This window comes from Oryx dammah, unplaced genomic scaffold (assembly GCF_014754425.2).
Source record: "Oryx dammah isolate SB20612 unplaced genomic scaffold, SCBI_Odam_1.1 HiC_scaffold_13, whole genome shotgun sequence".
In the NCBI taxonomy this organism is placed as follows: domain Eukaryota; kingdom Metazoa; phylum Chordata; class Mammalia; order Artiodactyla; family Bovidae; genus Oryx; species Oryx dammah.
Window position 1 is genome coordinate 3387760 of NW_024070197.1, and position 13940 is coordinate 3401699.

Consider the following 13940-nt stretch of genomic DNA (forward strand, 5'->3'; position numbering starts at 1 on the left):
GGCCCCCCGCCCGCGCCCCCGGCGCCCCCGGCGCCCCCGGCCGGCGGCGGCGGCGTGGTGGCCCAGCGCGGCGTGTCGTAGTTGGAGCAGGAGGCCTGCGCCAGGCGCATGTGGCGGTGCTCGCAGCAGAAGCGGTAGTGGCAGGTCCCGCAGCAGAAGCGGTAGGAACCGGTGCTGCAGTTGAAGGTGGCGTCGTACTGGCCCATGACGTCGTAGTAGCCGTGGCACAGCTCGGCCGGCGGGGGCGCGCGGGCGGCCGCGCCCGCCGAACTCGGGGTGCTGGCTCTGCTGCCGTTGGCCCCCGCGCCCGCTGCGCCCCCGCCGCCGGCCAGCGCCCCGGTCAGGCGCCGCAGGTGCGCCAGCAGGGCAGGCAGCGGACCCGGGGGCTCGGCGCTCGTGGCGTTGGACGGACGCGCCCCAGCCTGGCCGGTACTCGAGGCCAGGAACAGGAGGGTCCCGAGGAGCAGGAGGGCCGGCATGGGGCGCGCAGGAGCTCGGCCGGGGCAGCCAGGCTGGGGGGAGAACCGAGGCTGGAACGGTGCACGGAAGAAAGGCGCCAGAGGTGCAGAAATGTGGAGATGGTGGCGGGAAAGGATGAGGAAGGCAGCCCAAGGGAAGACAGAAGCACGGGGAGGGGGCGAGCAGGAGCCCGGGAAAGGGGGGGACGTGCATGGGCCCGGGGTTGGCCAGGCCCAGGGGGCAGTGGTCGGTGATGCGGGAGCCACAGAAGAATGTCCCGATGCCGCGGAAGGGGAACAGCAACGATCACGGGCAGAGAAAGGGTCAGAGAGTGATGAGTGGGGAGGCAATAGAGGGAGAGTGGACAGGGGTGTGAAGAAATAAGAGGGACAGAGAAAAACCAGAGGAGAGATGGAATGGAGGGAGAAGAAACCAAGGAGGCAGGTGAGGGAGAGGGCGGAGGCAGAGGCCGAGGGGAGCCAGCGAGCCAGGGTGGAGGCGGGCAGGGTCAGCGTCAGCGGGACCAAGGGCGGCAATGAAGGGGGCACGGTGGGGTGGGGTGGAGTGGAGTGGGGAGACGGGGAGGAGAGAGAGAGGAGTAGATGGGAGGAGAGAGAGATCCGAGTTGAGAATCTGAGTTTAGACCAGGAGGCGGGCGGGGAGGGACCGCCCTACACTACTGACAGGGCGGAGTGCATTTTGTAGCCGCTGTCCCTGCACGCGGGGTGTTTAGCAGCAGCTGCTGGGTGCAGGAGGGTTCACACCCCCCACTGCATCGGGACAACATAGGGTGCCTCCAGGCATTGCCCAGTGTCCCCCAGGGGGCACATTTGCCCTCAGTTAGAACTGCTGGCTTACATCCCTGTGGTCCTCAGTTCTCCCAAGGCTTATTTTTTCCCTTTATTTAGGTCTGATAGTCAAGGGGTCTTGAGCCTCTGTCTCCTTTCTCTCTCTGTCCCACCCCCCACCTTTACCCCTCACACACACACACACACACACACACACACAATCTTAAAATTTCAGCTCTGAAGTGTCTCCTTGCACGGCTGGCAAGTCAGAGTAGCAGTGGTTCATCTCCCAGCCCCACCGTGTGCCAGGTGCCTGGCACTGGACACACCTAAGTCCTCACGTGCCTCAGTTTCCCCATCTGGAAACTGGGGGTAAGGGTGGCTATCACTGTGTGGTTGGAAGGACGAACCCACCCCAGTATTCTTGCCTGGAGAATTGCCTCGACAGAGGAGCCTGGCGGGCTGCAGTCCATGGGGTCGCAGAGAGATGCAACTGAGCGCGCACTCAGAGGGCTTGAGCAGCGCTGGCCTAGTGCAGGCACTACACTCCCCGGAGGGGACACAGGGTGAGAGGGGCCAGACGGACAGGTCGGCCTCGCTGTGTTTGCGGCAGCAGGCCGGCAGGGGTTCCTGCGGCAGTGTTTACTGAGGCTGGGGGTGCAGTGGTGGGCGAACCGCAGGGTTCCGCCTCTGTCTTTATGGGGCTCGCATTCTGGCACGCAGACAAAGCCAGCACACAGACACGCATCAATGGGCTGCATGCAGAAAACTGTCATGAAGAAACGCTAAGAAATTATGAAGGAGGCCATGAAGAAATAAAGCAGCGCGAGGAGGTGGGAGTGAGGGTGGGCGGGGGGACTCGTTTAATAGATGTCTGTCCGCTGTTATTTTTACCCTTTCTTCCTCCCCACTGAGCACACGTGTATCTTGGGACCACAGCATTATCAAAGGCTGCTGGGGGCTGGGATGCTGAGAGGGCTGTGGGAGGCTGCGGCACCACCCGCGTTTCCATGGGGCCCCAACCTTCCCTCTCAGCTCTGCTCTGGCCCCTATCCTGCACTCCCCGCTCACTGCCTTCTGGACGCCCCCACCTGGTGTGTCACAGTCATCTAAGAAGTGCCTTGGCCCACACTCTGGAAAGCACTTAGGCAGTTCCTCAAGAGTTAAACATGTAGGGACTTCCCTGATGGGCCAATGGTTGCGACTCTGTGCTCCCACTGCAGGAGTCTCAGGTTCTGTCCCTGGTTGGGAACTAAGACCCTGCATGCAGCAGGATGTGGCCCAAAAAACAGTTAGCGTTACCACATGACCCAGGAGTTCTGCTCCTGGGAATCTGTCCCAAAGGGTCGAAAACATGAACGTCCTCAGCAGCATGGTTTACAACAGCCCTAGACGGAAGACCACCCAAGTGCCCATCAGTTGATGAATGGGGAAACAAAACGCGGTCTAGCCATTCAGTGGAATACTACTCAGCCACGCAAAGGGACGGAGCACCGATGGATTCTACATCCTGAAACCTCGAGGGCATTAAGAGAGAAAAGCCAGACACAAAAAGTCACATATCGATGATTCCATTGATCTGAAATGTCCACAACAGTCACGTCCATGCAGACGGAAGCTGATAAGTGGTTGCCTGGGGCTAAGCGCAGGTGGCAAGAGGAGCTGACTGCTCAGTGGGGGCAGGGCCTTCTTTGGGGGTAATGAAAATGTTCTGGAACTAGACAGTGATGGTAGTCACACAACATCATTAAATGCCATTGACTTGTACACTTGAGATGGTTAAATTCTGTTACATGTATTTTACTACAGTTAAGAAACAGAAAAAAACCAACATACCTCAAATGGTGTCACAGCTAGATTTTGAACTCAGGGCACCACCGCCCATAGAACATGGATGCCCCTGTCCCACACAGAGAAATGCAGGCCCTCATGCCCACAGAGATACCCCTTCTGAGAGTGACACGTGCCCGTGGCGATGTGGAATCCTTCATTCATACAAGGGCGGCCACGTATGGTTGGGCAGGTTGTGCGCTGCACAAGAGGGTCTGGCAGAGAGACTGGCTCTCCTTCCCAAGGCACACTGGCGGGGCGGCATCCATCTGTGGGAAGGGGCACTCCTTCCAAACACACGCAAGGGTGCCATCTGCCTGCTAAGTCCCAGATGCTGGGGAGCTGCACAGGGCCAAGGGGTGCATCTCGGAACTTTTCCCTCTGTGCACAGAGTGCCGTGGTCCCCTCCAGCTCCGCGCACAGGTGCATTCCCAGGGAGATTCCAGCTCCTGGTCATTGACAGCTCCGGGGAGCGGGGCAGGAGGAGCGGGGCATACACCCCCTCAGGTCCAGCAACACACACACACAGAGACACACACACGCGGCCCCCCTGTCAGCGGGGTCCCAGAGCCTCCCACCCCTGCATCCCACCTCTTGCCCTGCAGCACCTATCCCTGCCGACACTGGGCCAGATGCGCGGATACAGAGGACCGGCCTTCCTCGGCCTCACAGAACTCTGCATGGATGCACAACAGAGCTTGTGTACACAGCGACACAGGACACAGCACTCAAGGACACCCAGGGTCGTCCTGGCAGCACGCCCGAGCCTCCTCCCAACACAAGTGCAGGACAGCTCCCTGTGGACACACAGCCCTGCGTCTCTGGGCATTCTCGCCCACAGCACCCAACAGTCAGACAGTCTCAGACACCACGACACCCTGGGACCACACACAGCTCCAGAGCGCGGCCAGAGGCCCACCCCAGCCAGCTGCACCTGGACACGCTGCCCACCGCCCGTAGACCGTGGATGCTTGTATCCCAGCCAGACGGGCAGCCTCGTGGGTACACAGGCCAGTGCAAACCCCGTGGTGGAGCGTCTGGAAGCAAGCATGTGACCCTCCGTCAGACACGCCCAGACAGCACCCCCCCCAGCACACACACACACACGCACGCACGCACACACACACACGCAGGAAGGCACGATCCTCCTCCTCCCCCAAGCCGTCTTCTCCCTCCCCGCCCCGGGCACAGCCAGCAGCTCAGGGCCAGAACCCAGGATCCTAGACCAGGACCTGAGAGAAAACAGATGTGGGCACAGAGCTCGGGGAGCCAGTGTGAGACAGGGTCCCTGTGCTCCTGGAGAACCCAATCTTCCCCTGCTGCCCTGCCAGCACTGCGCCCCACACCTCACCCCCCACCCCTCTCCTGACCCTGTCAGCTGGGCTGGGGGGGCGAGGACTGCCTTGTGAGATGCCTGGGAGCAGAGAGTGAGAACAGGATGCCGGAGGACGGGGAGAGGGTCTTGGGGTGAGGGCAGAGGGTTAGAGAGAGGGAGGGGTAACGACCCAGAGAGAGAGAGACATAGACTCAGGGATGAGGGACAGAGACCCAGAGAGAGGGACATGGAGACCCAGAGAGAGAGACGGAGACCCAGAGAGAGAGAAATATAGAAACTCAGGGAAACAGAGCCTCCGGGAGAGGGACAGAGACCCAGAGAGAGAGAGAGACGGAGACCCAGAGAGAGAGATAGGGAGAGGGTCAGAGACCCAGGGAGAGAAGAACAGAGATGAAGAGAAGGGATATTCTCCTCCTTTCAAAGAAACTGAAGATATTCAAAGAATATTCAAAGAGAAGAGGGAAGAGACCTGGGAGGGCGAGCAGTGACGGGAGAAAAGACCCAGAGAACTGGGGATCAAAGGAGAGCGAGAGAGAAGGAAAGAGACAGCCCGAGGAGGACAGAGACCCGCAGGGGGCGGAGACCCAGAGAAAGTCAGAAGCCTGATCTCGGGCTGCAGGGCGTTGGAGAGTGGTGGGCAGGTGGGCGCTGAGGGTGCGGGGGTCCGAAGGCGAATGTCTGGGAATGTCTGGAGTTGAGGGTGGGTTTGGGGTAGGGATGTGGCGAGAAGGCAGTAGGAGGGGCGATCCGGGTTCAAGAGGAGGCGGACCCGGCCGCAGGGGTCCAGGTAGGGGGCGGGGATCCCAGCTCCCGGCGGGGGCGGCGGGGTGGAGGCACCCGGCCCCGCCTCCAGCTCGCCGCCCGGGGGCGGGGTTTGAGGGAGAGACGCGGCGGGTCCCCGCGCAACCCCCGCGGCCCTCCGGGTTCCTAGGCCTTTCCGCCCGCTCTCTCTCACTGGGAGTCTCTGTGTCTCCCTGTCCTGACCTCCTCCCGGGATCTCGTGCCCACTGCCCCTCCCTCGGCCCGCCGGCCAGTCTCGTCTCTGCAGGGAGGTGCCCGGGGTCACGGGCTCTCTTAGCCCGTCTCTCTCCACGTGTCTCAGCGCATCTCTGCATCCTGCCGTCTCTGCCCCCACGTCTCCTCCGCGTGCCAGCATTTCCTCCTCCCCTCTGCCCCGTCAGTCTCCTCTGCACATCCCCGTCTCTCGCTACCTCTGACTGCGTGTCTCCATCTGTGTGTGTCTCTTTCCCAGGTTTGCTGTCTACAGATCTCTGACCCTGTGAGTGTCTCTGTGCCCCTTCCGACCCTGGACCACCCATCTCCCTTCCTGGGCCCCTCACTCTCACTCAGGCTCAGGTTAGAGGGGCGGGGTGGGGGGGCGCTGCAACGGGAGCTGTGTGTTCCCAGCGCAAAATAGACTCCTGTTGCCATGGCGACGCGAGCGCGGCCTCCGAGACGCGAGGCTTCAGGCTGGGGGGTGAGGAGGGGGGACACTTGGATCCGGAAGGCGGGGGCCGGGGGCGCTGGCGCCCGGTCCCAGGGGTTCCTGGAGGAGGGGGGAAGCAGGGACTCCTAGGTCCCTGTGGAGAGAGGGCCCTGGGCGCTCTGACGCGGGGTCCGGTGACCGGGCCTTCTGAGCGAGGTCTGGGACCCAGGGACGTGGGGTGGGGAGGGTGCTCTGATTCCCCAGTGGGGGCGGTCTGGCTGAGAGCTCTGACGCTTGGGTCCCTGGGGGACTCGGATTGCCTTCTTGGGCCCCCAAAGATTGCGAGATGGGGGTGGGGGAGCCTGAGAATCTAAAAGGGCTGAGCGGCCCTGAGTGGGGGGCTCGTTGAGTCCCGACTCCCAGATTTCCAAGGGGGCTGTAGAATTCTGGGAGCCCGCATGCGGATCCCCGGGCTCCTGTGTCTTAGGGGAGCAGGGACCACTCAGATGAAGCTATCTGTCCTTCCCATCCATCCGTCCATCCATTCAACCGCATGCCTGTCTCTCTTCCTTCCTCCGCGTCCCCAAGTCCCTCCTGCCTCAGTTTCCCCCTCCGCACCGGGGTGCGGCCGCGCTCACCTCACTTTCCGGATGCGGGACCCTGGGGGAGTCGGGGGGTGGCGGCGACGTGGGGGGCCGGCCGGGGGAAGCAGAGCCAGCGCGTGTCTGTGAGCCAACCCGGCTGGGCGTGTGCGCGCGCGCTGCCTGGGGGGGCGGCCGGCAGCGTGTCGGAGACCCGGGCCGGCAGTCCCTTTGCGGGCAGATGGGCGCCGGCTGCGGTGCAGATGTGAGTGGCCGCCCTCGCCTTTGCCTTGCGCCGCCGGCTCGGAGTTGAGCAGAGGTACCACCCCCTCCCCACCTGCCGGGGACCCCTCTTCCCCCGCCGCCCGCGGGCCCCGGTCGCCCCCGGGACACCCCCCCAGCCCAAGAATGGTTCGGCCCACAGTCACATCAGTGTTTATTCTCCGCGAGCGGGTCCCACACAGACTGTGACGCCCTCCCCCTCGCCGCCCCTTGGAGTGGCCCGGGGCCGAGCCCCGCCTCCAGCCCGGCTCGACCAACCCTCGCCCAGCTCCGGGAGCTTCATTTGCATTTCCGGGAGCTGCGGCCCAATGGGAAGGCGGCACCCACCGCCCTCCCGAGGGGGCGGTTCTCCTGGTGGACTGCACCACTCTCGGGACCCGGCGACGGGGGGAGAAGGCGCGCCTGCCAGAGTCCCGAGGACAGAAGAAGAGGGTGTCTCCGCTCAGCGCAGGGTGGCGAGGTCAGCGGAAGAGGGGGTTCTGGTCTTGGAAAAGGCCCAGCAGCCCGCTGTCGGGGCTGGGCTCCTTGATGAGCTTCTGGATCTGTAGGGGGGTCAGGAGGAGTCAGGGGTTCCCGTTTCCACGACAGATCCATTTTCATCTCCCTCGCCAACCCCCCCCCCCAACCCCCGGGCAGTAACTGGCCAAACTCACCGCCCCCTCCCCTCAAGACTTCTGCTGGTGGTCTCCCTTTCACCACAGGTACCAGGGTTCATGCCTGATTATCTGTCGCCTGGGCCCACCTTGCCGGCTTCGACCACTGAGGGTGACTGACTGTCCTGGGGCTTCCTGTGTACACCTGCTTCTTAAGTAATCTCCCCTCTCAACTCTCACGTCCAGCCCACGCCTTGGCGCCTCAACTCTGGAGGCACTTATGCAACTGCCTCTTAGATGCTGGTGGTCATTTGACCTTCCGCCCCCTCCCCCATCAGTGCACAGCCTGAGCGGCCGTGCTCAACCTGGAGCCTCTCTGGGCTGCCTTTTCATGCACTGCACCCACTAGCAAGTCCTCCCATGCTATCCTACAGAAATTACAAAATAAAAGTGAGCCAGGCCTGTAACCATGCTGCCTCCACCCTCGTTTCCCTCCTTCCTACCCCATGTCCATTAGCCGCCCAGCACCACACACAGATCTGACTGTCCAGCTCCCGGGTGCAACCGCACCAGAACCTTTGGGAAGACTCTGCTCTGGCTCCTCCCTGCCCCCCGCCCCTCCTCCACCCTGAGCTCACCGTGCCCTGCTGTGGTTCCTTGAATAAGTCAAGCTTAGTCCCACGTTCAGGCTTCTGCCCTAGCTGTCCACTCTGCCAAGACTGCTTTTCAGATGACGGGTTACTCACCGCCCCCACTTCAGGTCTTCACTTTAAGGCCACCCCCGGGGGCTCTGTGCTGCCGGCCCCCATCTCTTCTCACACACCCCACAGACTCCCTTCCCAGCTCCTGGCTGCCATGTGAAACTGAATACAGACTGTCTTTTTTCTGCGATTGCCCCTGGACCTGCCACACTGGCTGGCACACAGTAGGTGCTCAGTAAATGCTCAACAGACCTGATCTATGAGGAGAAGGGGCAGACCTCAGAGGACTGGGATATTAGCATATTCCGTTACCCTAAGGGCCAAGGTGTGAAGCCGTGGCAACCCAGTCAGACCTGGGTACTGGGAAGGCCACTTGGGTGGTGGCTGTGGAGGCTGGACCTGAGTCCAGACTGGAGGAGGAGGAGGGGTGCTGGGGAAGGGCCGGGGGGAGCCGTCAACAGGGTCCCCGTGGCTCCCTTCCATCTCCACCTCGCTCTAAAATCCCCTTCTTCTGGGAAGCCTCTGGACCACCCTCAGCAACCCGTCCTGGCACACCCGGCCCTCCCCTGTTTTCTGTCTCTACAGCCCTCAGGGCCAGCCGGCTTCTCTGCTTCGGGATGTACCGCGGCGTTGACCTGCAGTCTCCCCTGGGGGCGGCAGCCTGCTATGTTCTGGGGTGTATTCTGCCAGTGTACCGTGGGCGCTAGAAAGGCATTTGCTATTTGATGGGAGAAGGGGGAGGTCGGGTGTGGGGGAATCCAGTACCTCCTTGAACTGAGGGTGGGCGGCGTCGCCCATGAGCTGCAAAATGAGCCCCTCGCTGGTGGAGAGGAAGGCGCCGCTCTGGCGCATCCGTGACAAAGCCACCAGTCGGTCCACCTGGCTGAGGGGGTGGGGGAGAGGGTGTCTCGGTCAGCACCGCACGCCCAGACACCCGGCGAACTCAGCAAGGATCCGCCCCCGGGTTCTCCCTGGGTGCCCCAAACCCAACCCACACGCACCTCACCCCTGAGAAGAGCTCACCTCCGGGAGGTACAGGCGTCCACCACCACGTGGACCTGCAGCCCGCGATCCAGGAGGTCCAGGGCCGTTTGCTGGAGGTGGAGAGAGGTCAGGACCACCCCAGCCAGGAATGACGGGGGCCAGGGTGGAGCTGAGGGCGGATCAGGGCAGGAGGGGTGGGGATTATAGCGGGATCCTCAGCAAGACGAAAGCCCAGGGGTCCTGAGTGGAGGTGAAGATCCCAGGTCAGGAGGGGAGCCACGGGTCAGGAAGGAGAGCGTCCAGGGTTCTGGGTTTTCAGGTTGGGGAGGTCGCAGGTGGAAAGGAGGTCCCAAGGGTCAGTGGGGGGTCTCACCAAGATGCAGGCTTGTGTCTCCAAGCCACAGAGGAGCACAGAGCGCAGTTGGGGCCGCGCGTCCAGCTCCTGCTGCACCACAGGCACCATGCTGAAGCAGGTCTTGGAGTGCGGCTGCAGGCCCTGGGCGCCCAGCTCGGGCACCGTGGGGCCCAGGCCCTGGGGGTACTGCTCAGTCAGCACTGTCGGGACATTCAGCAGCCGGGCCACCTGGCGTGGGGGCAGAGGAGCACAGGTCTGAGCCCAAAGAGGGGCTGGGGCCTGGACTCCTGGTCTGAGGGAGGAGGGGCTGCGGCCTGGACTCCTGGTCTGAGGGACGAGGGGCTGGAGGGCTGGACCCCCAGGTCTGGAGGGAGGAGGCGTGGGGTCTGGACACGGGTCTGAGGGGGCAGGGCTGTACCTTGAGCATGCGCGCAGCCACAGAGACGATCTGGCGGAAGTACACGACGTGGCGGAACTTCTCCTGCATGTCGCACAGGAAGAGCATGGAAGATCCGGGGAGGACACGGCCCAACGCGGGCCTCGCAGCTGCCATGTCCTGGGATGGGCAGAGGGCCCAGGAAGTGCGGTTAGGCTCAGAGGGGGCTTCTCTGCATGTCCGGGGTCCACGCACTCACCCCCTAGACTCCCACTGTGACCCTCCCGCAGCCCCAGGGGAGACTGAGGCTCTGAAGTCCCCCGGAGGGCACGGCCAGCCCGAGGCCAAGCTGCACCACCACCCCCCCCCGGCCCCCCACGGCCTGTGATCCATCAGGTCTGACTGCCTCTCTGAATAGTTTGCCCACGCCTGAGACTAGCTGAACCCCGCCGCCTCAGGGTCTTAGAAAGAAAGGCTGGGGTACCCGCGGCGTGGTGTATTCGGCCACAAAAAGGAAAGGAGTGTGGACGCCCCTCGCTGTGATGCTGCCGAGTCACAGAGCACGCACAGGAGTCCCTTTACAGGGATCGTCCGCGGAGACGGAGCGGGCGGGGATGGGGGGCGGAGGAGAGACTGCAGAGGGGCCCGGGGTTCCCGTCTGGAGATAGAAGTGCTTTGGAACCAGATAGCAGTGCTGGGCGCACAATGTTAGCAACACACCAAACGCCTCCTAACTATACGCTTTAAAATGGTCAGGATGGTAACGTTTAGGTTATGTATATTTTGCCACAGTTTTATTTTAATTATTTTTATTTTGTTTAATTTCTGACTGTGTGGCAAGTGTTCCCCAACCAAGAATGGCACCCGTGCCCTCAGCATCCGAAGCAGTCTTAACTCCCGGGCCTCCAGGGGAAGCCCCTCCCACCATTAAAAAGAAAGAAAGCAATGTAAAAATTAAGGGGCGCACTGGTAGAGTCACCTGGCCAGCAGCCCTTTTAAAGGGGAGGACACTGAGGTCCAGGGGAGGGGTCCATGAAGGCGGAGGTGCTGCGGGGACTAGAGGGGTGACTGCCCCCTCTCCCCATCCGGGCCCCGGACACCCAGCCCATGTTACCAGAGACTTGTCTCTGGTTCCTGGAACTGGTGCACAAATGGGGAGTCCTGGCTTGTGTCTGCAGCTCCCCTCAGCTCTGCATGTCACTCACTTATTTGTTAATTTATTTAGGAAGCAAAGGCCCTGCGGACCCAGTGCACCCAGCAGAGGGCAAGCCAGCTGGCCCTTGCTCAGGGCAAGTTTCAGTGTCGGGAGTCCCACAGGTGTTTTTGGTTGCTCTTTAAACTGAGCACATCTCCCACTGAAAATGTTTCCTACATGTGGCATATCTAAAGTTTAAAACCTAGTGGATGGCTAAAATGGTGAATTTTATGCTGTGGGAATTTTGTCTCGAAATACAAATGGAAGGGAAATTCCCTCAAAAATGAAACCACACTGCGTTACTTCATTGTGTAATTAATTACAGCTGTGGCCAGGGTGAGGCTTTCTGGGGAAGCTACTCTGTCTTGGCAGAGTTCTCCCAGAGAAAGTGAAGAGAGAAAGCAATCTCTTTGAAAACACACAGGTGACCCTGTTACCCCATCTTAGCTCTCCCCCAGGCCTCATGGCTTTTCTCTGTCTTCAACACTAAGAGGTACCATCCTCCCACAAGGCGCTGGACTGCCACATCCCCCTTCAGGGCCTTTGCCCAGGCAGCTGCCTCCACCTGGAGCACTCTCCTCACTCTGGTTCTGGGTGGTAACTCTCCAAGAGACGGAGGGACAGGGTCAGGAGCAGGCGGGGTGCTGGAATGTCCGTCTGTGAGGGGCGCCTGCAGGAGCTCCCTTTGGGATGGTAGGAGTGTAAACTGCAGCAAGCACCCCCTAGGGAGAACCATATGCCCACAGTTCTCAAAATTACAGATTCACAAACCCTGTGACCCAGGGAACTCATGCTAAGTGTTTAGCCTAAGTGCATGCCTGCAGACATGCCTGTGAAATGACACGTTATTCATTATGGGACAAGGTTATTCACTATAGACCCCTCCCTGAGCAAAAGAACAGAAATAAATCTAAACATGCACGGTTAGGGCACTGGTAATCACAAGGAAGATCTAAGTAACAATGTGGAGAAGTGTCTGAGAGATGTTAAGGAGGGGAGTGGGGGGGGGGACAGACGCGACAAACATGGTGTGTAAACAGTGCTCCCATTTGTGCCAAAATGCAAGAAGAAAAAAAAAAAAGCCTGCATACTGCTGCAATCCGTATTTGCTCTCTGGCGAGCACATAAGAACAGGCTTTTTCTGCATGGACAGGTCTCTGAGGGGCAGTGTGAAGGATGTTTGACCACTGTGTGTACGACTCTGTTGCTCTTGAATTTTTGACAGTGTGTAAACAGGTTTTCCAGTCAGGTAAATATAATACAGTGAATACAATACAGTAAAACGTTTACATAAGGCAAGAACCCAGCCAAACCCGTCGGTGGCATTAAAGTCATGATAATGATTGTCCTTGCGCAGCAGTGATGAAGGAGGGGCTAGGACTCCGCGTCGGGGGTGTTTGGTTTCTGCGTTTGTATGCTGTTCACATACTCTTTGTGAAGAAACGTGAGCTGTGTATCTGTGATTTGTACTTTTCCCTACACGTATAATAAACTTCCACAAGAAAGTTTTGAAAATAGAAAACAGGGAGGCCTCGCTGGCCGCCTGTGGGGCTGGACTGGAGGTGGAGGCCGGGACGGCAGGGTCCAGTCCAGGCAGTGGGGACGGAGAGGAGGGGGCAGGCGGGCCTGGTTTCCAGTCGTCAAGAGGGTGGGCTAATTCCCTTGAAGAGCCCACCAGATTGAGGCAGAGGAGATGAAACACGTGGGGGCGGGGCCTGGCTGGAGACAGAGTTTGGGGGTGCTCTAGGGGAGTGGTGAGGATCCGGAACGCAGCTCAGGGCAGAGGAGGCCCGAGGCCGGGCGGAGGAGCGGCCCGCGATGGGCGGCCACCTGCGGAGAGAATCGGTCTGTTGAGATCCCCCAGGTGGCCCGGGGGGAGTGCGTCTGCACCCAGCCTCGCTGGCTGTGTGACCCTCAAGTTTCACGCTCCGTCTGAGCCCGCTTCCTTCTTGGGGAAACAGCCGCCGCGCAAGGGTGATGCGGGCACTCGGCGCGGAGGGTGGAATCGGCCCTGGCCAGCCACTAGTGTCGGGCGCGGGCAGGAGTCCTGCCCCGGCCGCGTCCCCTCGGCTCCGGATGGCCCCACGGAGCCTCGGTTCCCCCAGCGGCAGGCAGGGAGGTCGGTGCCCCCACAGCGCCGGCGGGGCCTTACTCCGAAGGCTCCAGAGGAAGCCGGGCCTGCCCTCCGCAGGTGAGGCCTGCAGTCACTCACCCGCTGCCGCCGGACTTGCGCAGCTCGACTCCTCGGGTAGGGTCCGCAGGCAGGGTCAACGTTTCTCACCTTCTGGACACGGAGCCCCACCCCGCGCCCTCCACGTCCCGCCTCCCGAGCCTACTCGCCCAATAGGCACTCGCCTAGCTCTGCTCCGCTCCGCTGGCAGCCAATCCGCGAACGCCGCTTCTTCCCACCGCCTCGGGGAGAGGGGGCCGTGATTGGCCCGCCTTTGAGAAAGGCAGAGGGTCAGGCCAATGGATACTCGCGAAAGGAGTGCGTGGCGTGTCTAAAGGCGGAGCGGTGAGCCGGGTACAGAGAACACGGGACTGCAGCCCCAGAGGTTGGTGGGTCGCGATCAGACCGACTGTCAAGTTCCAACGACAGCGGCGAAGGGCGCGAGGTGCGCGGCGCAGGGGCAGACCTTGGGTCTGAATCTGGCCCTTTTAACTAGAGACAGAAATTTAGACCCACGCATTACATCTTGGAATGTGAAGTCAAGTGGGCCTTTGAAAGCATCACTACGAACAAAGCTAGTGGAGGTGATGGAATTCCAGTTGAGCTGTTTCAAATCCTGAAAGATGATGCTGTGAAAGTGCTGCATTCAATATGCCAGCAAATTTGGAAAACTCAGCAGTGGCCACAGGATTGGAAAGGTCAGTTTTCATTCCAGTCCCAAAGAAAGGCAATGCCAAAGAATGCTCAAACTCCCGCACAGTTGCACTCATCTCACAAGGTAGTAAAGTAATGCTCAAAATTCTCCAAGCCAGGCTTCAGCAATACGTGAACCGTGAACTTCCTGGTCAAGCTGGTTTTAGAAAA

At 60.8% G+C, this 13940-nt stretch overlaps 2 protein-coding genes across 2 annotated transcripts in view; both read right to left on the minus strand.

Annotated features, from left to right (window-relative positions):
• The window catches only part of SHISA7 (shisa family member 7), a 10852-nt gene extending 10373 nt beyond the window's left edge, over positions 1-479 (minus strand). Inside the window, exon 1 of the mRNA XM_040253790.1 lies at positions 11-479. Coding sequence (XP_040109724.1) covers positions 11-479 — 469 coding nt within the window. The remainder of the gene's footprint in view (positions 1-10) is intronic.
• Positions 480-6839: 6360 nt separating this feature from the next.
• ISOC2 (isochorismatase domain containing 2) lies at positions 6840-13210 on the minus strand. The gene is made up of 6 exons (XM_040251936.1): positions 13119-13210; positions 9754-9891; positions 9354-9563; positions 9020-9090; positions 8762-8879; positions 6840-7244 (listed from the first exon to the last, which is right to left on the minus strand). The coding sequence occupies exons 2-6, from the start codon at positions 9886-9888 to the stop codon at positions 7164-7166; spliced, it is 615 nt and encodes a 204-aa protein (XP_040107870.1). The 5' UTR covers positions 9889-9891; positions 13119-13210; the 3' UTR covers positions 6840-7163.
• Between the last annotated feature and the right edge of the window lie 730 nt (positions 13211-13940).

Excerpts from the sequence above, each read along its gene's own strand:
- ISOC2 (XM_040251936.1), bottom strand. The coding sequence starts at position 9,888 with ATGGCAGCTGCGAGGCCCGCGTTGGGCCGTGTCCTCCCCGGATCTTCC. Across the intron at positions 9,564-9,753 it reads TGGCTGCGCGCATGCTCAAG|GTGGCCCGGCTGCTGAATGT; the intron begins GTACAGCCCTGC and ends CCCCCACGCCAG. Across the intron at positions 7,245-8,761 it reads CCCACCCTCAGTTCAAGGAG|ATCCAGAAGCTCATCAAGGA; the intron begins GTACTGGATTCC and ends ACCCCCCTACAG.